Genomic DNA, 27,810 nt, shown 5'->3' with positions numbered 1-27,810 from the left:
TGAAGGCTCCCGGGTTCAATTCGGGTCAAGGGCACGTACCTTGGTTGCAGGCACATCCCCAGTAGGGGGTGTACAGGAGGCAACTGATCAATGTTTCTCTCTCATCTGTGTTTCTAACTCTATCCCTCTCCCTTCCTCTCTGTGTTAAAAAAAAAAAAAAAAAAAAAAAAAAAAAAAAAAAAAATTATAAAGAGTGCTTCAGTAGGCCTTGCCTGGGATCTCAGGGTTTCCCTCCCTTCAAGGCAGGGCTGGACATGTTAGGAGAGGGGAAGATACAGGTTTCCACCAGGTCCAGTCCAGTCCAGTATAGGCTCTGCATCCTTGTACCTGGTCAGATAACAGAAGTCCCTAGAGCCCTGCTGCCAGGGCAAGGCAAGGCAAAAGCTTGTCGGGTGGCGCAGAAGGGCAAAAGGCAGGAGAAGGACACAGTGAATGATAGCTACTGCAAGTGATTTTACTTTGAATACAAAGAAAAAGAAATCCACAAACAAGAAGCTATATTGTATAGTTCTGTCTTTTAAACAATGTTTTGCATTTATAAATTTGTTTTCCTGATTAAAAGCACCAGTGAAGTTACAGGCTGCTAAAACCGTATTACAAACCCGTTAAAAAGGTATTATGCCAAACATACTTATTAAAAACCCTTTAACAAAACAAACAATGCAACCACAAGCATATCCACTGTGCCAGGCAGCCCTTATCCAATTGTGCTCTCTGTCAGTGGGATAAGGAGTATTTACCCCAGGGAGAGGACCCTCACCATGCCTGTGGCCACCTGCTGGAGGCAGCTGTTTTCGAGGGAACCTGGGGCACCTCCAGGCCCAGCAGGCCCAGGGCACTTCTATTAACGGGAGGTGGTGAGGCGAGCACATGAGGGTCTGACCAATTTTCAGCAATTGACCTGCCAACAAAATCCTTTTTCTATTACTGTGTGCCCTGTAAGTTGAAGAGTTTGGAATTTTTATGTTTTTTCCCAAAAAAACATTTAGCTATATGACACTTATGCAACATCTCTCTGGTGGCTCACTTGCTACCTGTCTTAAATTTTTGATTGAGAAACTGTGAGACATTCAATGTGGACTCACAGAAAGGTATGTATGACAGCTTGATGTAATTGGTAGATGCTGCATTGGAGGGAGGTTCAAAACCATACACACAGTTTGGTTCCCATAAAGCTAAGTGGAATATTAAATGTTGAGTACTGAATTTTTCATTGTAAACTTAAGAACTTATCCTTAACTTTACACACATATAGATAACAGAGTGGTCACTAAAAGCACTTTAACATCAGAACATACATTAAGTTTTGAGGTTCTTATTTAAATTGTTCTACATACAAAATGCCCTAGAAGCAAAGAAAGGCTTAAATAAATACACAGAGACAAACATGTGCAACAATTGAACTAATGTGGATACGGAGAAGTTAGACAGTGTGGGATCCAGGCTGGTAGGCGCAGCTTATGGCGAGATGGGGGCTCCATCCCTAGAGTGGAGGGGAAGGCCCCTGGTAGAGGAGGAAGACAGAATGGGGACAGCTTATGACTGGGCTTACACCCTCCTCCACAGGCCTCACGCGCTCAGGGGTGTCAGCAGAGGGAGCAGCCCTGAACACCCAGGTTCTCCTGGGCAACACAGGGATGGTAGGTCCTCTTGGGACAAGCCCTGGAAAGCCTGCCCCTCTAGCTGGTGACTCACCTGCATGCCTGTCACTGGCCCCCAAGTGGGCAGCAGGGCCCTGTCACAGGCCTGGTGAGGGCAGTGGCCCAGTGCAGGGTGATCTGCTGACAGTCCTGCTTGTGGCTAAGGCACACTCAGGCTCAGGGCCCAAGTAGCTACCTGAGTAATCCCATATCCTAACGTTCCTTCCATCACAGACAGAAGCTTCGAGAAGCAGCCTTCACAGTGCAAGGGTAATGAGACACAAACCAACAAGCCACCCTGACCAGCAATACCACACACCACCCCTCAGGGGGGAACTGCTCCCAGGTGCCAGAAGTTGGAGGGGGCGGCTGCCTTGACTGCCCCCAATCCCACCATCACCACTGAGGCACCTCCTAGCGTACCCAAGAGGAGCACACTGTCTGGGCCAGGTAGAACTTCCTGGAGGGGGCCTAGCTTGGGAAGACGTTTCAACGTTGTCCCGAGACCCACGGTAGGTAGTCCTCCTCCCTCCCAAGGGCCAGGTTGGCTGAGCTCCAGACATCTGCAAATATCCTCTGCAGAGGAGGCCACAGAGCTGCCTTCGTTCAGCACCCTGAGTTGGACTGAGGAGGGTCCTCTCCCCTTTCCCCTGCTTCCTACACCACAATACAGACACTGATGGGGGAAGGCAGCTGGTGCAAACACAGGAGTCTCAGCTCCAGCTCTGAGAATCAACACACATGCACGTGCACACATGTGCGCACGCACACACACACACACACCTGTATCTACTGCACATGCACACACATACTTGTCTACAGTATGCACACACATGCACATCCATGCTTACAGCATGTGCACCCCCATGGCCAGTGATCCAGTCAAGATACAGATGTTTGGAAGGCAAGTTCATGGATGCCCTGACCAGAGGCACTAGCTGTCAGGATGGACACTGGAACGAAAGGCAAGCTGGGAAAAGTGTTGTAGCAGGACATGCAATTTTGTCCCTGATGTGCATCCTCACTTCTTCCTTCCAATTTTTGGCCAGAAATTGGCATCTTGCCTCTAAGCTCTGGAAGCTGCTGTGAGAGCAGAGGAAACACTCCAGCCTGGCACAAAAGTTCAGGCAATGGAAGTCACGTGGCAATGCCCCAGTGGTGCTGCCCATCCTGGCATTCCCATCCAGAAAGTCCCAGGAAAGCGTGACTTGTAGTAGGACTGGCAGTTCAAGTCCACTTTAAAGGATGGCTCTGGAAAATTGGCTCCAACATTCCACCTGCAAGCCTCAGCACTGGGGTCCTGATTCACAGCGGTAAAGCTGGCCAGCCCTTCCTGGGAGGGTGGGAATTGGCCCTGCACACTCCCCGGGGACTTGGAAGCTCTGGGAAAGAAGCCTGGGGACACCATGCCAGCACGCCTCAGAGGAAAGCGCGAGTGCTCTCTGGGTGGAAGTCAGGGACACAATAGGCCCCACGGAGGCCTTGAGAAGCTGGTGGTCCCCTCCAGGGGTCTCAAAGGAGGCTGGCCAGGCTGGTGTTAGGTCCATTCTGAGCTTGGAACTGCACGGGCGGCGGGCCATCTGTCCACTGCAGGAAAAGAGAACACACAAGTGAAGTCCTTCTGAATTGCCTGCTTGGGTGACTAGTGTCATTTCCCACACCCAAGGGGCTCCTGAGACTAGGCTCAGTTAGGAATTGCTGAAGAGATGCAGGGAGATGGCAGCCAAGCATACACTTCCTCTTCAGGAAGTGTGCCCCACACCCTGAAGGGCTGTAGGCAAGGTAAGCCAGCCCCAAGGAGCCAACCACCACCCCCATTCTGTCTTCCCCCACCTCGTGCCTATACCGTGATAAGGTTATGCTCGGGGAGGCTGCAGGCCTCGATGTGGTCCTGGAGCAGCTGCTGAGAGAAGTTCTGGTGCATCTGGGCGGCTTCATGGGCATCTATGGCATTCCCGCAGGCCTTGTTCAGGTCTGAGGGTAAGACACACACGGGTGAGCCTGCCTTCTCTTGCCACCACCCCATGGCCCTCCCCTTGGGTATAAGTGGAGTCCTAAAGTCAAACCCAGGCTCCAGCCCTGGCCGGTAGCGCTAAGTGGTTAGAGCGCCGGTCCATACACTAAAGGGTCACAGGTTTGATTCCTGGTCAAGTGAAAGTACCTGGGTTGCAGATTCATCCCCTGGCACTGGTTGGAGCATGTGCGGGAGGCAAAAAAAATACCACCACCCAGGCTCCACCATCCAGGCTCTACCACTGGGTTCCTGTGCACCTGGCAAATCACTGGCCTTGAGCCTTGTCGTGGGATCAGCTAAATCCACCTGCCAGCAGGCCTTGCAATGCCCTCTTGAGTTTCTGAGCCATGTCCTTAACATGGGTGATCAGCGGGGCCCATAGGGGCAGATGTAGAGGCAGGTTGGGCAATGAAGGTCCCTGTGCACACAGGAGCTAGCTAGAGCAGGGCCCCCAACACCCACTTCTGAGGCAGGAGAATTGAACAAGTCCACAAAATCCACTGCCTCAGGGCCTAGGGCAAGTCTCTATAAATAGGGGAGCAGCCACCTGCTGAGCCCCCGCCCTGCACCCAGAGCATCCCAGCCAGTCCTGCCAATGGGACAAGAACAAGCACAAGGACTCACAGTCCAAGTCTTCACCCAGATGCCAAGAATCAGCCTCACAGGTCCTGCATTGAGCTGATGACATGACTGAGCCCAGTGACCACTGCCCTCAATGGCCACCTGAGAACTCGAGAATGTGCTAGAACTGGGGCTGTGGCATGTAGAGGCCAGTCTGAGCAAAGGCTGAGCAGGGCTTACTCAGCCTCTCTGATCTCTGGGAAGGGCCAGTTGTCATACTCACCTCTTAGCAGGGCTGACGACCACAACTGAACGGACATGTCTGGGATCTTGCTGGCCAGCTGCATGGCGGGCACCACCATGTTGTTACTCTCCTGTGGACCAAGAGCAGCCAGGAAGTAGAGGAGGCAGCAGGAACAGCTCAAGCCCACTTGTCATAGTTAGCCCAGGCTATGCCCTCCTCCCGCTGCCTGACACACTCCTACTTCTACTTCAGAGACAGGATCACCCAAAACATGAACCAGAGATGCAGCTAAGAGCTGCCTTGCCCCATTCCCTGTTTCTAGAGATTTATAAATAGATGAGAGCCAGGAAGGTTTGGTTCTAAGCCTGGATCTGCAGTTTGGGCTGTGACCTTCATCTCCCCATCTGGACAAGAGGTCATCAAATCTACTACACTGAGATACAGGCACACAGCCTGTGCTCAGTGGGGCTTCATGTCTCCCCTAGGCACACACACAGGTCACTGTCCCACTGTGCTCAGAGGCTTAGGGGCAGGGTGACAGAATGTTAAAAAAGAAGCAGAGCTGCACTCAGAAGGAAGAACCCAAAGGTCATCTTTTTTATCTTTGGGGGGGGAGGGTAACATCCCCAGCCATGGCCATCAGTACTGAGCAGCAGGGCCAGTTAGCCTTGGAAAACACTTGTCACATGGTTTTGGGGAGGGAAACCAGCCAGGCTCATTTAAAAAGCTTATTTTTGTCCTAGCTGGTTTGGCCCAGTGGATAGAGCGTTGGTCTGGGGACTAAAAGGCCCTGGGTTTGATTCCATTCAAGGGCACATGCCTGGATTGTGGGCTCAATCCCCAGTAGGGGGCATGCAGGAGGCAGCTGACCAATGATTTTCTCTCACTGAACTTTCTCTCTCTCCCTTCCTCTCTGAAATCAATCAATATACACACACAAACACACTGAGTGGCCAGGTTATGATGATCTCTGGACGCATAATACTCTGGCCACTCAGAGTGTGTGTGTGTGTGTGTGTGTGTGTGTGTGTGTGTGTGTGTATGTGTGTATATTAATATTAGAGGCCTGGTGCATGAATTCATGCATGGGTGGCGGTCTGGTCCAGCCAGCCTGGCCAGGGGGAGGGGACATGGGCAGTTGGCAGGACTTCCAGCTGGTCGAACTCCTGGTTGAGGGGACAATTTGCATATTAGCCTTTTATTATATAGGATATACACTGAGTGGCCAGATTATTATGCATTCAAAGATCATAATAATCTGGCCACTCAGTGTATATATAAAATGAAAATAAAAAGCTAATTTTTAGGGAGCTCCAGGGTTTGGTCAGATGAAACTTACAGGCCAAGACACCTGACCTGTGTCATCTGTTTTGTGAAAACAGTTCAAGTGAGGTTGGCTAAACTATGGAGTAGATGCTGCTTCAAAATTCTTGCTGCTGTTAAAAAAGCTCTAATACAATGGTGTAGGGAAAGACAAGATGTAAAACTAGAAAACATCCTGAAAAACAAAACCTATGGGTAGGCAGGGGCGAGCAATGGAAAAAGCTGGAAAACAGAGGTTATGCAATGATTTTCAACTTTGCTTCTCAGAGCTTCTATGATAAACATGTCATATTTTATAATACGGACAAATGGTTTTGTTAAAAAATTAAAGGTCTGTGAGGTCAATAGGTGAGAGCATGCAATGATGCATAACTGATGGGGAGACCAGAACCAGCTCCAGGGGCCACTCTAGGTGAGAGTGTAAGCAGCAGACCTGAGGATATCATGTTTGCTGGGCAGAAACAGAACCCAAGGGATTCTGACTAAGAGGACACTCTCCATCCAAGATATTAACACACACAAAGGGGAACCTGCCTCAGCCCTCCCAGTTCCAGGAAGCCTCAACCAAGCACAGGATCCGTCTGCCCTATATGCCCACCTTCCAGGGACTCCAAATTCCCCAGGCCTGCCCGCCGGCTGTGCGAGCCAGGATACCTCTGCCCTTGCCAAGCCTCATGAAGCAAAGAGGGCTGGGGGAAGGGTGTCACCGAGACAAAACAATTAAGGGGCACTGGATGCAAAGCACTGCCTGACGGTGCCCCCAAGAACCATGCTGGCCCTGTCCCTCAGCCCGGCCTGGGCACTCACCCTGTGGTTCCCCAACACGTAGAAAATGTGGCCCAAGAGCACCAGAGAGCAGGCTGTGAGCCGGTTCAAGTCCTCTGCATTGGACATCTTCAGAGTTTCTCGCAGAAATCGCCTAAAGAAGGGAACAGACTGAGGCCCCATTGAATGCCTCTGGGTGAGGAAGGGCAGCAGCAGCCTCTCAGCCCTGAGCAGAACCTGCCTGGCTGGGGCACAGAGGGGCTGAGCATATGCCGTCAGGGAGAAGACCACCTAGAGGGCCAGCCCAGGCTGCCCGCCCTCAATAGCACTCACTTGGCCTCATTGTAGCGTCCCTGGAAGAAGGAGAAGAGCCCTCGCACGTAGAAAGCCGCTGCTCGAAGGCAGTGAGAGCTGGGGGAAGAGTGAAGCATCATAATTTGGTGGGGTTCTGTAAATATAGCAGGCTTACAAAAGGGGAGGGGGTGGTGGTGTTGGGAGTAACAGGGCAGTCAGGGGCCCCATAGGTGGTGGCACCACCCCAGAGAGCAAAAAATACATAAAAAAGGCAATGGTAAAGTAGAACCTCAGGGGCCATGTACCTGACAGGGAAGCTGTGGTCTGGGTTGATCCTCTCCAACAAGTTGTATAACTGCAAAAGAAATGTCAGTTGGGATTACTCTGCATTTCTAAATGTCAGAGAGTATGGCCCCAACTATACTAGTAAATTGACCAGGGCTGCCTGCAACTTCCTGATAGCATTGAGTCCTCACCGTGAATCGTACGCCTGGGCAACCTGCTTGTAGATGGGGCAGGATCTAGAGCAGGTGAAGAAACTATAGGACACTGCATGGGTTGCTCACTTCCTTACACCCTCATAGGAATCACAGCATCCAGTGTGAAGGGTCTGGTGCAGAGTCCTTGCACCCTCAGCCTACCCTGCCCTATGCGAGGTGAGAGGGTCACAGTGCATGGGCCACGAGGTCTCACTGTGATTCTATAACAGAAAGCTCAGGAGAGAAACTAAATTTGTCCTGGAAGGTTTGATAAAGCTTGGCTTGTTTTCAAAAGGAAGAAAGAAGTGTTACTTAGCCAAGGAATGTTTCTGCCCCAGATGTGGCCCTCCTTAGCCACACTATACTCTTACGGACAGATATGCTCGGGCTGCTGAAATGGCTGGTGCCCAGGACACCTCCCACCCTAGCCTCTGCGTAGGAGTTGAAAGGAAGGATACCAATTATGAAGCATGTCACCTACTACCTCTTGGTGTCTATTTCCTTCCCGTATATACACACTGGCCAGGTTGGTTACGATGAAGGCCCATAGCTCCTGGTGGTTGGTGAGCTGAAACGGGAACACAGGGCATTAGGGGTTGGCTGCTCATGGCAAGGGAGCTACCCAAACACTTCCTAGTGGCTATTGTGGAACCTCCCATTCTCTTTAATTCAGACACACACCACCACCACCACCACCACCACTCCCTACACACACACACACACACACACACACACACACACACACACCTGCCTCCTAAATGCAAGAACGATACAGCTGTTAGTTCTTTCGGCTATAAAACCATCCTCTGTGTTATGAGAAATGTGGGAAACCAGCTGCACTGATCCTGTCCTCAGAATACACTATGTTTTGGTCTATTTTCTGTTTGTTTCTCAGGACTGAGACCCAGGCAGCTACTCCCTCCAAACCATGGTGACCCTCAGACCCTGTGAGCACAGATACAATAGAGGTACATCTTGGTCCTGGAAAGGCCCCCACCAGGAAAGAGGCTAGAGATGCTACTAATGACCAGTGGTAGATAGACCACTGTCCCAGTTCTTGGGAACCAAGAATGGCCAAGACACGAATCGGTATGAGAGGCCCAAGTATCACCCAGGTCCTGACTCCCAGAGGGTCTGAGCAAGAGCAGTGTGCAAAAGGTTGAGAGTGCAGGTGAAGTGCAAATCCCACCTGCAGGAAGTGCTCTGGTTAGTCTGTTGTAGTACCACAAAAAGAGCTGTTTGGCATCAAGGGGGTTGGTCCGAGTTCTGATTGCACCACTTTCCTCCTGGCTAATGGGGGATTCCCTGAGACACACCATCAGAGCAGCAGCAGCCGCTTGTGGGAAGTGAGGTGAGGAGGAAGGGGCCAAGAGACTATTACAGGCCGTGGTAACTGCAGGCAGGGTAGTGTGTGTGTGTGTGTGTGTGTGGGGGGGGGGGGTCCTGGCAGCCTAAGCCGACTGGGACTCAGAATGGGCATGGAAAGCCATGGGAATGAACATTGTATTTGCTCTTTATGCTCTGGTGTGCTGCCTGTGCCTACTCCCATGTGGAGCATCCTGGAGGAGCAGTACCACTGCTAGAGCTCAACCCTAGGAGTAAAGAGGTCTGGAGACTGGCAAAGCAGAACTCCCTGCCTGACAGTCAGGGTGCACATGACACCCGTGACCTCACTGGAGTCACAGAGCAGCCCCCACACCCCAATCTTGCTTGGGGCCTTCCCAGGACCACCAGGAGGAAGGTGTTGCTGGCTTCCTTTTCCTGGAAGCACATAGGGGCTGAAGTGAGGATGTGCTTGTCTGGTCCTGGAGCAAGGTGGGCAGAGCTGAGACCTGCCACTTGGCTGTTGACTCCATGATGATGTGGCACTAGCCCTAGTGGAATTTCCCATCTGGAAGCAGCAGGTGGCCTCTGTGGCTATTGTCCTTATCACAACCCATACCTAACTCCTTACTAAGAAGCACTGCCTGCCCCATGCAGAGAGGGCCAGCACCTTACCCGCAGGGCTGTGGTGAACTGGGCTTCTGCGTTGTCCATGCAGTTGACGGAGACACAGTACAGGCCCTGGAAGAAGGAGGCACTTGAGGACTTGAAGCCTTGCCACTTGCCCAGGGAGACATGGCTACATACAGACGAGCCTGATCAGTGACTCTATGAGCCAGGTACACCTGAGCTTTTGCCCTGGTGAGGAGGCAGAAAGACAGCATGCTGGGTTATTCCCTTCTCCTGGGACGTAAGTCAACTTGGACTTAAGGTGTCTGTTAGAATGAAGTCCATTGGGGCGACTGTCATGGGGTTACGCACTGGAATGGGGCTGGGGGAGGCAGTCTTGCATACTCACCAGCAGCGTGTGCAGCTGTGCAGCATGGTTGGAGAAGAGCCGGGGTGACTGTTGGCACAACTGGCAGACCTGTGAGATCTGACGGGAGAGTATGCCCAACGTCACGGGACCTGTAACCTGGGATCCAGTGCCCACATCCTGCCTGCCCTAACTTGGGTATAAAGTTCTAGTGGGTGTGTCCATAATGGGGGCAAAGGGCAGTCCTAACCTCCTTGAAGTCAGTGATCCTTGTCTGTGACCTGCCTTCTCCCTCATTTCCAACCTGTCTTCGGCTGTCAGCACCTTTGCTCTGCTTAAGGGCCTGTGCCCGCTCAAGAAGTTGGTAAGCAGAAGTTACATGCAGCAAGGAGAGCTCCATCTTTCTTGGGCACTTCTAGAAATGCCGACATTGCCAGCTTTTAGGGATAGGACCATGGATTTCTGTACCAGATGTCTGATCAATTGTGCCCATGTAGGGTCACCAACTGCCAAGTTTTAGTGAACTGACACAGACAAATGTCCTGCTGATGTGCACTGGGCAAATTTACATTCTCCTATGTGGTAACTTCTGGAATTCGGCAAACTCCAACCACCGGTGCCCGGTCTTCCCATCCCCAGCAGCCTCACCTCCTGTAGTGCGGTGGCCTTATGTCCTGTGACAAGCCTGCACATGATGATGTGCTCAAGCAGGATCACTTGGAAGGAGGATAGGATGGGGCTGCAGTCGAGCACTGGAGGTGAGAAGGGGATGAACACTCAGGATGCAGCTAGAAGAGGCTGACCCCTGGTAAAACCTCCCACCACACTGACCCATTGGCTACCAGGTCTGAGCCTACTTGCTCTGCTGGGCACCATGCCAACACCTAACCTGTCGCTTTATTCATGCTCACTGCACCCATGAGTGCCGGTTTCACCTCCCTGTTCGGGTGGAGAGGGAGACAGGCTCATAGCAGTTTCTGTTAACTAGAGTATTTTTAGAGTAAGAAATCCCTGGAGGGACTTGTTTTCCACCCTGACCCACCACGACCCAGTTGGGTGCTCAAGAACACTCCAAACATAATGGGTTGGCATTGTCCAGGAGAATGATACTGTGTGACAACCTCAGGCAGCAGTGGAGAGACCCGATTCCTGGCTGCCCCAAGTGGCTGTTATCTCAAATTGGAACTAGACAGCAGAGACCTTCCCCCACTTGGCCAGAGGGAATGAACTATGGTCCCTGAGGGCTTTGTATCTTTAGCTAATGGCTTCTCCTCCAGCAGCGCTGACAAAGGGCACAGGGACTGGGTGAGCAGGTTAATGGGGACACTGAATCAAAGCTCTGGGTCCCTGCTAGTCAAAGGTCCCTGATCCCACAGGATAGATCAGTCAGGCGTCCAGGAAGAACCCACAACTTCTAGGCCATCTGTCAGCAAGAGCCAAATTCAGATCCTAGCCTCACGCTGAGCACAATCCATGTTACAACACAGATAATAGCAGACCCCATTTCAACTGAGCACTGTTTTTTCAGCAGGCTCAGGTGGGATCAGCTAACTATCACAACTGTCTTGTGTGGTGGGGTGGACAGGGTGAGATGGCACAAGACCCCTAGCCAAGAATAAAAGGTCAAGCCTAGGCCTGGCCTGCTCTGTCCTGATCCGTCACTCTCACCTGCCAATTAGAGTAACAAGACCTATGGGACAGGGATTCATGGGGACTGTTTGGCACCACGGTTCTACAGGGTTCTCAGGCCCAATATGAGGCGGTGGCCAGGCCACAGACCAAGGGGCACAATGGCAATGTGACCCACCCAGCCCAACGTACTCTTGAGCTTCTCCAGCTGCATGAGTGCCTTGTCTGTGTACTTCTGCGCCTTCTCCAGGTAGCCAGCCTGCATGGAGTGCATCACAGTCACCTGGAGACAAGACCAGACGGTGGTGGTCACTAGGATCCTCTCCTCAACTACCTGGTCCCTGGCCTCGGCCCTGGGGACTCACCAAGTAGACAAGCACACACATGTGTTCCTTGGGCAGCCAGTGGAAGAGGTCAGCGGGGTTGCTGGGCAAAATCTCATCATCATGCAGAGTAGAGATGGTCTGAATGCACTGCTGCAGCTGCTTCAGGCATGGCTTCACGCTTTTCACCTGCAGTGGGTGGGCAGTACTGCACACCTGAGCACCTGCTCCCAATAGGTGCCAGCTCACCAGTCCCTTCTTCCCAGGAGCTCCCGCCACACCCACCACCTGCAGGAAGCAAGCTCTCAAAGTGGGGGTCAGGGTCAGAGGGTCATCTGTGGGACTAAGGCTCAGCTACTGCCCAGTGCTGGGTCCAAACACCAAGGACCTGGAGAGATACGTCCAAAGATCCTGCATGAGCTATGTTTCCTACTTCCTGCTGAGAGAGCAGGACAGGGCTGGGGCAGCTAGTAGTCATCCTTAGGGGCAAGAAGTAGCTTCCTGGGCCAGGAGTCCTACAGGTGCTGTGCCTCATATGGACTGGCCTCTGGGCACTGGGAAGCCCTGTCCTCAGGCCCCATAGGACATATCCAGAGTACCCCATGAATGTGCTCTATGTTTCTATGTATTGAGTGCAGCACTTGGCCCAACAAGTAAATGCAGACATAGGCAGGGAATCTGAGGCAGTCCCTTACCAATGAGAGACCTGACGTTTTCTGGGGCTCCACCTGCAGCCTCCTAGGATTCAAGGCCAGGCCTGTGGTGAGTCAGTGGGACAGGGTGGGGTGAATAGGTAGGGCAACACCCCCAAAGGCTGAGCACATTCACCCATAGGGGGCCTCTCCTCAACTACACGAGGATTATAGAGTTAAATTCTCAGAAACAATTGATTCTGTCATTCCCTACTTGAACCTCACAAAGTTCTCATCAGCTGCAGGTGGTGGACAGACACTGTTTTAGTACCTGCTGTGTGTCAGGCATCTTGCCAGAATCCCCATTTATTATCATGGAATTGTGTGAGACCACAAGGACAGACCTCTGCCCTCAGGGGCACAATACTCATGCCAGAGCACAACAGGGTATGTGGGGGAGCTAAAGCTTGAATGAGATGCACTTCGTGGTGAGGGACATGAGGCAACAACAGAGTGGGTATCTCAGCCCAAGCCCTGCCCATCCCATTGCCCATCTGCTCCCCAGCAGCCCTACTGTGGGAGGCATTACCCACCTGCCCTGCATCCAGGTAGTGTGTCACCTGGAGCACAAGGAAGAAGACACGTAAAGACTCCTTCTGGATAGGATTTCCCTGCCAGTTCTCAACAATCTGTCCACAGAGCGTCAGCAGTGGGTGGACTTCCTGCAACTTGCGTTCCATCAGCAGCAGCTGGGGAGAGACACAGGTGCTGAGGGCCCCTCCTGGTGCACAGGGCCACGGTCTGCTTGCCCACCCACTGGGGGACTGCTGGAACCATGCAGGGAAGGCAAAAAGCTGGGCTGGAACCTACATCTAGGCTGTTCCTTCCTCAGAACAAATTACACAACCTGGAACCTGAGTTTCACCTCTCAACCCAGCTGAAACACGGGGCCTCACTCTGGTGGCTGCCTGTAGTGTTTAAGTGTCTGGGTGCCCAAAGGGCTGTGCCATTCTGCTCAGCCTCAACTTACCATCCCTTTGCTGAGCAGGAACAGTGCCCTAGAAAACAGAGAGGGGAAGTCAGTCTGTGAGGCCCAGGCACCTCCTGGATGCCTACCACCCCAACATCCATAAAGACCAACCAGCAAGCTTGTGGATGGTTTAAAGAGATGACAGTGGCCCCCAGCGACCCCCAATGAGGCTGGTTTTATTTATCAGAATGCTCCACTTTGTTCTATTCAATCTTTCTTTATGTGTTTGGCCTATTTAGACATGCATGTGGCTCAAAAGCCCAGGATAGACAGATAGATGCTCAGAAATCACTGAGAGGTAAGTACAAGAGAATGTGCTTGCCATAATCTCACTATTGCTAACACAACATTGGTAGACAGCATCGGTTATGGGGAGAGTGGGCAGGATTTGATGTTTGAACCCAAAGCCATGTCTCACTGTGGCCCCTCCACACTTCCCCTTCCTCACCGGCCAAGCCTTCTGATTCTGAGTGTTAAGGAGGTGAACTTGGGGAGCTCCAGGCATGTCAGCAGCCTCACCACCCACTGTCTCTACTCGCAATAGTCAGCAAGGCAAATTTCTATTGTTTCTCTTAAACCTTTCAGCATTTTCTAAATATATGTGCATGGTTGTCAACAGAAGTAATAAAATGAGCATGCTAACAAGTTTAGGAAACAGCCAAAACAGGGGAGACAGGTGCTGCCTTCAGGAACATCTGTGGTCATGCAGAGCCCACAGCCCCGTTTATTCAATGTCTCAGTCTCTGTCCCACCAGCCTTGGCAGAGTCCCTAAGTGCTGTGGCCAACACTCCATCAAGTGGTGCCGTTCTGTTTTACAACGGAGGGGCCAGTAGTGTTCAAGTGTCTGGGTGCCCAAAGGGCTGCACCACAGTGAGAAGCCCTGCCTCATGTCCGCCACAACTGAGGGGCCTGTAGTGTTTAAACTCACAAGATGTTTGTGCTCCAGGCCACCAAGTTCTTCCCTGTTGTTACCTAAAGGTGTGAACTCCTTAAGTCTGTCAGCTGTTCAACTGTTGAAATAGGCGGCTTGGAACTTCACATCAAGGTTCTGATGTTGTCACATAGGAAGCACTTGATGTAGCTCTACATCCATGGTCAGGGGTTCTGGGCCAGGTGACCTGCAGGCTCTGTGCCCTGGTGGAGGCCACCTAAGTCATCCACCCATATCGGCACAGAAGCCTGTCTGGGGACACTAATACATGTACTTGTGGGAACATCTGCTGTGTAGCTGTCCCAGTACCCTACAAAGTGTGTCATCACGGATCCAGTGGCAGCCGCAACATAAGGGGCCAGGAATGTGAGGCCAGATAGTGTAATAGCTGCCATCTCACGGGAGGTTGGCTGAGGGACGAGGGCAGCCTATGGAAAGCTGTGTGGCTCCACATGGGCCACACATGTGCCAGAGCTCAGAGAACAGAGTTGGGGACCATTCTGTTCCAATAACTCCATGGGATAAGCTCAGTTCTGTGAGAAAGAACTTTCCAGAACCTCAAAGCACACAAAAGAATAAGAGCACTGCTGCCTGGAGTCTGTCAAGTGCACAGAATTCTTCTCTTTGGGGAAAAAAAAGAGAGACTAGAGGCCTTCACAGAGGGTACACAGTGTAGTTCCTAAGGCCTCTGACCCTGACACCCAACCCTAGGGTAAAAGCCTCCAAATGGTCTAAGCAGTTTCATGCATAACACGAATCTTTGTCTCCCTTTTTATTTTAAACTAGAGGCCCGGTGCACATAATTCATGCACAGGTAGGGTCCCTAGGCCTGGCCAGAGATCAGGACCAATCTGGGCCTCTGGCTGCCAGCAGGGCCTTCGCCTTCCTTCATTCCTGGTGGTCAGCGCATGTCACAGCAAGCAATCAAACTCCTGAGGGGATGCTTGGCATAGTAGCCTTTTATATATAGAAGATTGATTTTAAAGAGGAAGGGAGAGAGAAACATTGATTTGTCGTTCCACTTATTTATACATGCATTCGTTGACTTTTGTATGTGCCCTGACTGATTACCAACCCCACAACCCTGATATATTGGGACAACGCTCTAACCAAATGAACTTGGGCCAGGGCTATGTCCCATTTTTATTTTTAATTTCTGAAATATTGATTTGAGAGAGAGAGAAACAATGATGTAAGAAACATCAATTGGCCTTGGCCGGGTAGCTCAATTGGTTAGAGCATTGTCTCCATACACCAAGAAACATCAATTGGCTATCTCCCACATGAACCTCTACCAGGGATCAAACCCACAACCTGTGTATTTGCCCTGATTGGGAATCGAACCCGCCACCTTTCTGTGCCCGGGACAAAGCTCCAACCAAGTGAACCACCCTTCTTTTATACAAACTTACGCTTACTCAACTTACTCTCTATTGCTGTGCGTCTAAAAGTTCTTGGGCATCCTGAGAGGAACTCTGGAGTTACTTACCATAGGTGCTGACAAGCATGCTAGTTATGCCCTCTGCAGGCATCACTTTCATATTTGCACCAAGAAGGGGATCAGCCCAACAAATCGTACAAGCACTTTTTATTTCAAGAAACTAGATATATGTAAATGCCAATTGTGCTGAGAATACCAGCTGCCCTTCACCCTCACAGGCAACTCTCCAACTACATGAGTTAACAGGGTGAATTGATGGGGTAAAAGGCATTATGTGGTGCTTTAATTTGTACACCTCTTATTATGTGTGCAGATGACTGCTGTTTCATGCTGAAATGCCAATTCTACTTGTTGTCCAGCAGTGTTTCCCAAAGGGTGGTACGTGTACCCCCAGGGGTACGGGAAGAGTTTGGTGAAGGTACACGTTGCACCGGAGTTTGGTGGGGATATGCACTGCACTGTGCTTAGCTGTGCCTAATTCTACGTTCTCATGAGTGCGAGGGGTACTCAGCATTACGAAAACTACAGAAGGGATACACAAAAGTTTGGGAAACACTGTTGTCCAGGATCAAATGGCTGAGCTCTTTCCAAGTAAGAGGGAAGGGGTGTGGGGAGAGGTGCCTACCGTGTGTACTCGGATCCCACCACCCGTGCATATTCAGCTCCCACACCTAGCAGGTCGCAGGCTGACACCAGGTCCTTCTCAAGGGTGTGCAGTTGCTAAAAATGAGAGAGAATAATAATCCTTGCTTCCAAAGCTCTTGCTTTTTAATACTCAGTACCTGACCTTTAAGCTTTGTTGGCAAGTTAAAGTGAACCTCCCCACTTGTCAACAAAATTGCCTCAGTTCTGAGTTAAATTAACCAAATACTGTCATCAATGTTAACTGCTTTAGGTACAGAAATCTATTCTGCCTGCACTGTGTACATCATCTAAACTTAATAGTGCATAGAGCCAGCAATTAACACTCACAGGCGTAGACCCAGGGCTGCACGAGTGTATCTCTGTGCTTCAAAGGTCACCTTCAGGTGCCAGTCACTAGGGAGGAGCCAGAGGAACCCCAAACAAGAACTACTTCAGGGGAAAATGTCTGCAGGAGTTTAAACCCAGAAGCCTTGAGCTAAAAGTAAAGGACACTTGTGGGGCCTCGGGTGAGCTGGGCTCCCAAGTGCATGAAGCACCCTGCAACTCTGTGACCTGAGGCAGGTGTCTGGCCCACATATTATGTGCCAATATGCAAAGCACACATGGGAGAATTAAAGGAGACGATGCTGTGTGGAACAGCAGCAGGCTAGGGAGGAAGAGCTCAGGAGCGCTGGTTGGACAAGCTTTCCCAGCAGGGACCCTGAGCTACACCCTCTGGGATGAGGGACTCTAGGGGGTGGGGGTGAGGGGTGGAGGGAAGATAAAGCAACTCCAGCCGAAGGCCCACATCCTGCACACACAGGCAGGTAATGGAATTGTGTCATGGAAGATAGACAAGAGGCAGTGTAGAGGGCAGGCTGGGTCAGGAACAGGAAAGGCTGGAGGCCAGCAGTGAGAGGGAAATGTAGGCAGTGCCCAGAATAGAAAGGCACCCCCCTCAGGGAGCCTTAAGGCCCAGTCACTACAGCCAGGAAGACCTAGTCCAGAGAGCTCCCTCTACCTAAGTATCTCAGAGCACTGGGACCAGGCCACCACTATGTCTGGAGAGCTGCAGGGAAGTTGAGGGAGGAGGAGGCTGGGAAGGGATGACCGTGTAGAGCCCAGGTGAGGCTGTGCCCCAGCAGCCCTGCAAAGGCTTAACTTGAGCAGACATTCATTGCTCAATAGACAGCCCCTTGGAATCTCAGCGCAGCTCTTAAAAACATGGTGGGATTCCAGCAAGAAATGCTTTCAAAATTTAAATGAATATAGGCAAAAGGAAGCACCAGAAGAGAGGGGAATGCAATCACCCTTGATGCTGAATGAAAGACCTGTGCTGGAGATACTGCTGACGTCAGAGGCTGAAAGGGACTGTGAGCAAGCTAAAGGATTATCCCTGTGTCCCCACTGTCTCGGTGCAGCAGCCTAAGGAAGGCCTATGTGTCCTGAAGTAGTCAGGTGGGTGTGCCCCAATTTTAGCACCCATGTCTTGGCCAGGCCCCACAGTACTCACAGCAAGCTGGAAGAGCAGGCGGCAGTGCCAGTATGGGGTCTGCTGCGATATCTGGATCGCTTTCCGCAACAGTGGCTTTGCTGCATCAACGGAATTCTGAAAGGAAACAGTCACATTTGGGGAAGAAAGGAAATAAGCTGGCAGGCAAGCTGGATTCCATATGCTGGGATGCCGGATGACCACTCCCATTCACACTCACAAATGGATTTGTGGGTTGCTGACTTACTTTTATTTAAAAAAGAAGAGTCCTGGCCAGTGTGGCTCAGTTGGTTGGGCATTATCCCATGCACCAGGGCGGCTGCCAGTTCAATTCCTGGTCCAGGGCATATGCCTGGGTTATGGGCTTGATCTCTGGTGGGAGGTTTGCATGAGGCAGCCAATCAATGTGTGCTCTCATATCGGTTTCTCTCTTTCTCTCCCTTTTCCTTCCTTTCTCTAAAAATCAATAATAATAATTTTTTAAAAAGCCTGGCCAGTGTGGCTCAGTTGATTGAGTGTCATCCCATGCACCAGGACACCAGGAGATTGAAAAAAAAAAAAAAAAAAAAAAAAAAAAAAAAAAAAAAAAAAAGCAAGAAGAGGAAGAAGATATATATATATATATATTTTTTTAAATATGTTTTTATTTCAGAGAGAGGGAAAGGGGGAGGTAGAAACATCAATGCTAAGGGGGAATCATTGATTGGCTGCCCCCTACACACCCCCTTTTGAGGATCAAGCCAGCAACTAGGGAATGTGCCCCAACTGGGAATTAAGCCATGACCTCCTGGTTCATGGGTTGATGCTCAACCACTGAGCAATACCAGCTGGGCAAGAAAAGACATTTTACTGGACTCACTGGCTGGGAGGTTTTTGCACTGATCATAAAATAACTAATTCAACTAAACTGAAAGTAGCTTTAGTTCAAAATCCTGAACAATTGGATGACAATTGCCATCTTTCTTGTACTACAAGAGAGATGGGCCAGGGGTGTGGAGCATGCATTCTGTTACCCAGGGAGCCTCACAGGCTGTTGCTCAATGTGGAAAAGATTTTCAGCTACACGTGAGATCAGGAAACATATTACAAAGATAAACTATATGGACTTGTTCAAGAACTAATTAGCTTTAGCCTAGGACAAGGCTGTGTTTTCCAAGTCTCTGAAGTCTTAAAAAAATATTCTGTTGGTCCTCATGAGCAAGTGATCACCCACCACCACTGAAAGTAGGAAAGTAATGGGAAGCATTAAAAACCAAGAGGAAGTCAGAAAAACAAAACAAAACAAAAAAAAACACAGAACAAAAAGCCCCAGCAAGGTGACTCAGTTAGCTAGAGCATCTTCCCATACACCAAAGGTTGCAGGTATGATTCCTGGTCAGGGAACATATCCAGGATACCAGTTCAATCACCTGTTGGGTGCATATAGGAGGGCCCCTTCTCTAAAATCAACAAAAACATATCCTTTGACCAAAACTGGTGTGGCTCAGGAGATAGAGCGTCAGCCTGCGGACTGAAGGGTCCCAGGTTCGAATCCAGTCAAAGGCATGTACCTTGGTTGCGGGCACATCCCCAGTGGGGGTGTGCAAGAGGCAGCTGATCGATGTTTCTCTCTCATCGATGCTTCTAACTCTGTCCCTCTCCCTTCCTCTCTGTAAAAAAATCAATAAAATATATTTTTTAAAAAGCAAAAAACAAACAAAAAACATATCATTCAGTAATGATTACAATAAATAAGAAAGCCAAAAGGGAGTCAGTCCACTCCTGAGAGCATCAATTTGTTATTTTGCCGTCATTACAGGGAGACCCCGCTTTCAGAAACCTCCACAGGCTCTTACCTCTTGACAGTATAATTCAGACAAAAGACTTGCTGCTTCAAATTTAACATCTTCAAACTGTGGGATCTAGTGACATCTGGTTAAGGAAGTACAGATCTGCAGAAAGGTCAGTTTAAAAGAGATAATGTGTGTCCTAGCCATTTGGCTCAGTGGATAGAGCATCAGCCTGAGGAATGAAGGGCCATGGGTTTGATTCCGATCAAGGGTACATGCCAGGGTTGTGGGCTCAATCTCCAGCAGGGAGAGTGCAGGAGGCAGCTGATCAATGATTCTCTCTTTTCATTGATGTTTCTATCTCTTTCCCTCTCCTTTCCTCTCTGAAATCAATAAAATATGTATATAAAATAAATATTGTTTTTAAAAAAAAGATAATGTGTGGGGTTCTTATACTGGGGAGGTTCGCCAGTTGGAACTCTAAGTTCATGTATTCCCCCAGCAGTCCCTGAGCTTGCGGCTGGCTAGGTGTGGAACTAGATGCTGGGCTTGAAGAGGAACATGGCACCCATGGTGAGGCCACTGGTCTGAAGGGACAGATATGGCTGTGCAGGGATTCTCCAAGACCTAAACCCATGGGTGTATCATAGTGGGAATTCAAGTTTATAACACATACTTTTTATTAAACAACATTTCTTAAAGGAAACAGTACAAAGAAAAGGATACTTGCTGTGATATCAACCACTGAAAGAGAAACAAAAAAGTATTAATTGTCAGCCAAATGTGTGGCACATACTCACTAACTCTGGCTTTGGGGTTTATACTGGTTGTCCTGTCACAAAGACTACAGGTGTTCAGGTAAGTGGGGACGTGGCCTATAGGCTCATTTATCCTCTAATCCAGGGGTCCTCAAACTTTTTAAAGTGGGGGCCAGATCACGGTCCCTCAGAGAGCTGGAGGGCCGGACTATATGAACTACTAATTCCTACTGTAACACCTCGGCTGCGCTCACTGCCCAAAAAACCTGGCGGGCCAGATCAGACTCCTGTGCGGGCCGCATGTGGCCCGCGGGCCGTAGTTTGAAGGCCCCTGGTCTAATCCAGCAACCACAGCATGCCTGGGGAGAGGGAAACAAGCATTTTCTCCCTTACTGACAGGGTGCTTCCTGTCTCACCAGGCAGGTGAGTCTGAGCCCCTCCCACTGGAGCCACATGCTTCAGAAGGGGAAGGAATGCAGAGGGGTCCCTATGTGCCAATTACTGCAGTTCCTCAATAGCAAATCATAACATGGGAATTCAAGTACAACTGGAGAGTGAGTCTGGGGGTGTCAATCCTTAGTGGCATTTAAAAGATGCTTGGAGATGAGTAGTTAGCCTCAGAGGGGAGGAGGAGAGCTCCAGGAAGGACTTGTGAGGGCAGCGAACTGGCAAAGGGGTAGCAGAGATGATTCTGAGACCTGAGCTCGTAGTCCCTTTGCTAGCACACATGCAGGACATAGTTCAGACAATAACATGCTCCCACTGGGGACTGCTGTGCCCTGGAACTCCACATTCCTACAGGAGGCAATTAGGTGCCAGGAAGGTCCATCCACTAACCACAGTCTGTCAGACCATCTAGGACTCAAGCATTCATCTCTGACATTTGTCCCACAAATGTTTTCAGAGTCCTGAAGGCAAAGGCAAATCTAGGGCTGAACAGAAGACCCTGACTTGCCAGGCTCTGTGAAAGAACAGCATGGGATGGGGGGAGGGGGCATGTCTGGGGCTGTGTGTGTGTGTGTGTGTGTGTGTGTGTTCGTGTTCCCAGGCAAAGAAGCGCTCTTGGCAGAAAAGAACCTATGAAAAGGCTGGAAGGTGTATGTGCCACTCACTGGTAGCAGTGATTGTAGATCTGAATGTCCTGTTGTCATCTATGGAGCCCGACCCAATGAGATCTGAGTATCCTAGATGCAGCAGAGAATGCAGAGGGAGGAGAAAGAGGAGGAGGAAATGGTGGAGGAGGAGGAGGAACCAGAGATTGAAGGCCCAGGGTATGCTGGCTGGGAACAGAGTAGAGGGAGGAAGTGAAGCCTGGCGGACAGCCTTGGGGCTGGAGATGTCTTTGGGGCCAGAGTGAGTGGGAAGAAGGACGTCACAAAAGAGATTGGGAAACACTTGGAGCTGCACCCCAGACCAGCTGCATGAAAGACACTGGTAGGCCAGGAGGGGGAGCTGTGGGAGAGGAACAAAGAGCACTCAGGGCCACTGGGCTCCTGACTCTTACACACGCACTCAAGCACATGTGCAGGTGCACACACACACAGCACATACATATGCTTGCAGAGCCCAAGCAAAAGGCACTATGCAGCCAGCCCGAAAGTCCTCTCTCAAAGCCCCACTGCAGCAGGGTCAGCAGGGACTCAGAGTCTCCAGAAGGCAGAGCCAGTGCCTGCTGCCAGGACAGCCCCAGAGATGGGGTTCCTTAGCTGGAGGCTATCTACAGGGACAGTGGGGATGGGCCCAGCTCAAGCCATATGTGTGTGATATCATAAAGGTGGTAAACGTGAAAGTTGGGGCTTGCTTTTTGCAGAAGCCACACCTCCCCAGGAGGAAGGGCAGTCCAGCAACAGAAGCTCCTGAAGACCACCAATTGGGAGAAAGGATGGAATGCTGTGTAGGAGACTGTGTAACTGAAGAGCTGAGACATGTTGAGATCTGGCCCAACCCTGATATTCTGTGGTCCTGCACCTCATCTCCATGTGGTAAGGCCTCTGTGCTGAAGAGGAGCCCTCTGGGAAGAGTACAGAGTGGATAAAGACACAAGAGGACGGGATTAAAGGTGTGGACCCACATGGATCCTAGTCGCCCTTAGCATCTGTTCCCAGGGCTACAACCTGCTTCCATGCTCTCATGCATGCGCTGTGGCAGGCACTGGAAACACACACAAATGGGGGATGTTAGATAAGACTTATGATGTGCTTCCTCATGGTGCTGTGTTCCAAGTTCCTAGAACAGACCAACACACAGGAGGTACCTGGAAAACTTTTGTCACATGAATGACAAGTTCATCTAGCATCACCAGGAAATGAGAGCTTCCTTATGTGCAAATGGCCACAGGGCTGAGACTTTAGAATTTAAAATACTAACTCCCAAATGGCATCAGACAGCTCCCTTCAAACATTACTGCTCTGTGTCCAGGCATCAGCATCACTGATACCTTGAGACATCCCTACACTGACCCAGTACCAAAGCTAGAAACTAAAGAACTGGCTCAATGTCAGGGCAAGCCAGTCAGATTGATTGTCTGCCAGACACCAATCAAATGACTTTGCTTTTGTTTCTTTTGTTTCTTGTGACCTAAAATCACAAATCAGAAATATACAGACATCAGAAATATACACAGCTCACAAATGAAGTACCAAGACTGCTACCCTACCCAAAGTTGCAACCTTAACATTAATATTCAAATACAGCTTTCATGTTTCCTTTCTCTTGGTGGGAAAGCGGCCAAAGTGAATGGCCCTGCGCTGTGGGGAAGCCTGCAGGCACAGGGCAGGATGTGAACAACCCTCGCTGAGGTCCCTGGGGCCACCTCTGGGTTTTCAGAAAGAGCAGAGATCACTGCAGGCCAATATACATCCTGAGAGGTGGAAGTGCCCATATCAGCACACTTACTGTACTTGGAGAATTTAATCCAGGGCCGGAGAGCATTTTAAGACTTCTTTGTACCTCAAAACCAAGGTAACTTTTTTTTTAAAGATTAGGTTTTTAATAACCAAATGTGTAGGAATAGTAACCAACTGCAATTCCTTTGGGATGGAAGCACAACATTTAGGAGCCAGCCTTGTCTCTTTCTGCTGTGTGACCATGTTTACGAGCATCCCCCCGTCAACAGCAAGTTAGGTTTGTTGAGGATCCAATAAGACAGTGTTCCAAGAAGCATGAATACATGGTCTGGCATGTAGAAGACGTCAAAAATACTATGGTAATTCCCAGGCAGGAACCAGAAGAATTAGGGGTTGGAAGGGAGGCAAGGGGCAAGTTGGTGGAACTGTGAAGTGGTGTTTCCTAATCAGATTTCAAATCCTGAAGTCAGAGGAGACTCAGAGAGTGTGAATGAAGAAAATGAAAATGAAAACAGGAGGTTTAAGCAAAGATCCCTCTTCCATGAAAAGGCTAAAATCAAGCTCTGTAAATGCAGCTTCTGCACAAGGTTCTGCTCCTGGTCAATGGGGCATGGAACTCAGTAGGACACAACCATGATCCTGAAGAATGACAGACCTGCTCTAGCTGTGCCTGATGGTGAAAGGCTCACCACTGAGCCCTTTCGGGCCTTAAAAAAAAGGGAAGCATTTAATTACTTGCTGGGAAGGTAAACCAGAGACTGTCAGGCTAAACCTGGAAACAGAATTAACAAGAGTTTGGAGCTGCTTTCTAAGTCAGATGAACAAAACCACCACTAACAAGCAGCTCTGTTCCAAAAACAAAGAGAATGTAAACACAATCTTGACATGGATACTGCATTCGGAGAAACTACTGTATATACAATAGAATGACTGCCTGGATTATAGCAAATAAAAAACTCCAGAGGAGTGGCATTTATTTCTCTGTCGCTCTTAAATCAGGATAGTCTAAGATGATGATGTACTTTTAGGCCAAGGGATAAAGTGAAATGTGAGAAAAAGAAAGTTAAGGGGGAATGTGCAAATTACTGAAATGGACCTGCTTGTTTGCATGAAAATAAGGAAGATTGAAAATTCACACAAGAATAAATGTGTAGCAAGAGGAAAGATAACACAGTGAAAATGAAATGTAAAGGAACACAATCTGAGAGAAACTGTACAAACAGCCTTGCAAATTCTCTAGTCAAGAGATTTCTGCACCGGCCAGTGTGAACCAGTTGGCTGGGTGTCATCCCTTGCACCAGCAGGTTGCCGTTTGATTCTTGGTCAAGCGCACATGCCTGGGTTGTGCTCTTGGACTCTAGTGGGGGGGCATACTGGAGGTGCCCGATCAATGTTGTGCTCTCACATCAACGTTTCTCTCTATTTCTACCCCTCCCTTCACTCTGTCTAAAAATCAATGGAAAAATATCATTGGGTGAGAATTAACAAAAATAAAATAAAAGGAGAACATATTGACCCTGGTTGGTTATGTTAGTTGGTTAGTGTCGTTAAGTTGTGGGTTCAATCCCAGGTCAGAGCACATATAAGAATCATCCAATAAATGCATACATAAATGGAACAACAAATCAGTGTTTCTCTCTCTCTCTCTTCCTTCCTCTCTCTCTCATATCAATAAGTAAAAGTTAAAACTAAATAAATAAAAGGAGAACATATTATGATTCTTTATCAAGTGAGTCTGGGAAAGGAAAGAATAAAAGTTGATAGCTATCCGATTTGGGAAATACACACAACTGATAAAGAATAATGATTTTTTTTAAAAAGTATGCAACACAAAAGGAGATCACAAACAATTGCAGAAGAAAAACAGCATGGAGAACTGCACTTTAATGAAATTTGAACAAAATCTCAGCTGGGAATGTAACCGACAGAAAGAAAGGGATTTCCAGGTATGTCAGTGTGAGCTACAGAGGGGAACTGTGTCGCTGTGGAAGATCCCACAAGATTCAGGGTTCCGTAAAATCCAGGGAAACCACTTCACGGGCTTAGCCCTGGCCAGAGAGCTCAGATGGCTAGAGCATTGTCCCGATACATCAAGGGTGCTGGTCCGATCCCCAGTCAGGGCACATATAAGAGTCAGGGCACATACAAGAGTCAGGGCACATACAAGAATTAACCAACAAATGCATAAATAAGTGGAATAACGAATTGATGTCTCTCTCTCTAAAAAAAAAAAAAATCAATTAAAAAAAAGCTTCTTGTCAACTCCATATTTTCTCCCTGGCCCATATCTTTCATTACTGCCTAACCTCTTACTACATATTCAGTATTTGTCTCCCTCACTAAAACATAAACTTATGTGAGCAGGGACTGCTTTAGTTATTGCTGATCCCTAGCACCTAGGAGACGGCTTGGCACCTGGTGTGAGCTGAATAAATAAGTGCCGAATAACTGGGAATAGAACTTCACAAAAACAATGACAATTTATTGTCTTGCCATGGAACCTGGTGATCTTGATCCTAGGTTTGAACCCAACTTTGTTAATAACTTGACATGTGGCTTTGGCCAATCACTTTACCTCTCTCGGCCCTTACCACCTCACTCTTAAAACAGGAAAGTTGCTCAAGCAAGGACTAAAGTCTCCTTCCAAGTTTTTTCTTCTTCTTCTTCTTCTTCTTCTTCTTCTTCTTCTTCAATAATTATATTTATTATTAATATAAACATTAATAATAAAATTAATGTTTTTGTTAATTTGAGAGAGAGAGAGATCCCCTACTGGGGATCAAGCCTGAAACCCAGGCATGTGCACCCACTGAGAATCAAACCATCCACCTTTTGGTGCATTGGGATTATGATCAACCAATTGAGTAAAACAAAGATCTGGTATCCTTCCCAAAGCAATTTGTTACTTTTGCCACTGGTGGGATCAGATTTACCTCAGATCAATACATTTTTTAAAAATCTAAGTTGATTCTATGCAAGAAGCTTCCTTTTAAAAACAAATATATATTATTTTTACTGATTTCAGAGAGAAAGGGAAAAGGAGAGATAGAAACATGGATGAGAGAAAATCATTGATGAGCTGCCTCCTGCATGCCCCCTACTGGGGTTTGAACCTGCAACCCTGGCATGTGCTCTGACCAGGAATCAAACGATGACCTCCTGGTCGATGCTCAACCACTGAGCCACACTTCAATCAGAATAAAAGAGTAAACGGCAAATGAAGTCACAGTCTGATAGGAGTTGAGTGTCACTGTGAGAAGAAAAACTCCACAGCCAGATTCTTTGAGGCACCAAGATCTCTCACAAGTCAAGATGGGAGGGTATAGCCCTGGCCAGTGTGGCTCAGTTAGTAGAGCTTCAGCTTGCATACAGAAGGGTCATGAGTTGGAATCCGGGGTCAAGGGCACATACCTGGGTTGCAGGTTCCATCCCAGCCACAGTCCAGTGAGTGCAGGAGGCCACCCATCTATGTGAGTCTCTCTCTCCCCCTCCCTTCCATTCTCTCTACAAATCGTGGGGGGAAATATCCTCGGGCAAGGATTAACAACAACAAAAAGATGGGGGTGTAGAGGGGGGGAGTGAGGCCTGCCTTCTGAAGGAGATGGTGGGAGGTGAAGAGGTCACCAGGTGAATACAGAGAAAGCAAGAGCTAGGAGCGCCCCTTCCCCAACCCCCACCACTGAGCAAAATGGTTCTATTAATAGAATCCAGCCCCCACCACCCAACTCTGTTCCGCCTCCTTATAGGACTTCAAACAACTAATTCTAGGCTCTGTGCCTCTGCCTCTCACCTATGACTCCTCCCATCACTAATGGGGCACAATGCCCTCTCTAGACACTTAGCAGACTTCCGGGTCCAGGGAGACAATGCTTTCCGAGAGAACAAATATCAGATTCCCAAGGGAGGCCCGGACTGTCACCTCGGCCCCCCAGTATCTCAAGCCCCTTCAGGAGGGCGCGTTCAGGCTAATGCTTCAGGGGCTGAGCCCTGAGAAGCTGGAAACTGCAGGACTCACTGGCAATCCGGCGACGTCTCCAAAGGCGCCAACATGTCTACTCCTGAAATCCTAAAGAATTTGGGGACTCTGTTGCTCCTCAGAAGAGCAGAACCCTGGACCCTGTCTGTCACTAGAGACGTTAAATAACGTTCCCCGCGAGGGTGGCGGCTGAGGGGTCCTGTGTCCCATGCGGGAAGTCGCACCCCAGGTCCCTGAGGAGCGGACCGGGCGGCCCTCTCCTGCCTTGGTCGCGGCCCGTCAGTTCAGGCCCCACAAGGAGCCCACGCTCCTCCCTCAGTTCGGCCCGCGCTCACCGCTTTCTCCAGGTGGCTGCGCGCCTGTTCGCTGTTCTTGGTATGGTGGTAGAGCACGGAGCCGAGCTGCAGGTGCGTGCGGGCCTCGATGCGCTGAGGCGGCTTGAAGGGGAACACAGCCTGCAGGCAGTGCACACACAGGCGGATCTTGGGCGGGCTGGACGTGCGGAAGTGCTCGGCGAAGCCCAGAAGTGCCAGGTACCATGACTCGGCCGCTTCGGCCTGCGCCGCCTGGGCCGCGGCTGCCTGGGCCGCTGCCGCCGCCTGAGCCGCCATTTTGGCCTCCACAACAACAAGCCGTCACCACAGGGAGGCGGAAGCAAGCCTACGGGGCGGGGCCCGGCACTCTTCGCGCCCCTCGCGATAGCTGCCGCACAAAGCATCCTGGAACATGTAGTTTATAA

General features: G+C 49.7%; 1 protein-coding gene across 6 annotated transcripts; it reads right to left on the bottom strand.

Annotated features, from left to right (window-relative positions):
- Positions 1 to 433: 433 nt before the first annotated feature.
- MAU2 (MAU2 sister chromatid cohesion factor) lies at positions 434 to 27,730 on the bottom strand. 6 transcript variants are annotated; one of them, XM_084884356.1, is made up of 19 exons: positions 27,407 to 27,730; positions 20,218 to 20,235; positions 19,558 to 19,623; positions 17,744 to 17,839; positions 16,232 to 16,326; positions 13,234 to 13,261; positions 12,797 to 12,952; positions 11,614 to 11,760; positions 11,441 to 11,531; positions 10,268 to 10,371; positions 9,662 to 9,739; positions 9,319 to 9,384; positions 7,802 to 7,888; positions 7,147 to 7,196; positions 6,881 to 6,958; positions 6,590 to 6,701; positions 4,499 to 4,589; positions 3,474 to 3,614; positions 434 to 3,227 (listed from the first exon to the last, which is right to left on the bottom strand). In XM_084884356.1, exons 1-18 carry the CDS (start codon positions 27,680 to 27,682, stop codon positions 3,481 to 3,483), a joined length of 1,773 nt encoding a protein of 590 aa, XP_084740482.1. In that variant the 5' UTR covers positions 27,683 to 27,730; the 3' UTR covers positions 434 to 3,227; positions 3,474 to 3,480. The 6 variants fall into 6 exon arrangements, with proteins under 6 accessions (XP_084740482.1, XP_084740485.1, XP_084740483.1 ...); XM_084884359.1 differs by having other exon boundaries at positions 434 to 3,220; positions 3,487 to 3,614; XM_084884357.1 differs by having other exon boundaries at positions 7,805 to 7,888; positions 27,407 to 27,729.
- Positions 27,731 to 27,810: the final 80 nt, after the last annotated feature.

Source organism: Pipistrellus hanaki, assembly GCF_964339955.1.
Source record: "Pipistrellus hanaki genome assembly, chromosome: 5".
Taxonomy (NCBI): domain Eukaryota; kingdom Metazoa; phylum Chordata; class Mammalia; order Chiroptera; family Vespertilionidae; genus Pipistrellus; species Pipistrellus hanaki.
Note: the sequence above shows the minus strand (reverse complement) of the source record. Positions and strands in the feature narration are given on the sequence as shown.

What these genes read in the sequence shown, in the direction of transcription:
- MAU2 (XM_084884359.1), bottom strand. Translation starts at nt 27,682, where the DNA reads ATGGCGGCTCAGGCGGCGGCAGCGGCCCAGGCAGCCGCGGCCCAGGCG. An exon ending in AGTTCACCACAGCCCTGCGG is followed by an intron (nt 7,889 to 9,318) that starts GTAAGGTGCTGG and finishes TTCCCGTTTCAG; the next exon opens with CTCACCAACCACCAGGAGCT. An exon ending in ACGTGTTGGGGAACCACAGG is followed by an intron (nt 4,590 to 6,589) that starts GTGAGTGCCCAG and finishes CTTGGTCCACAG; the next exon opens with GAGAGTAACAACATGGTGGT.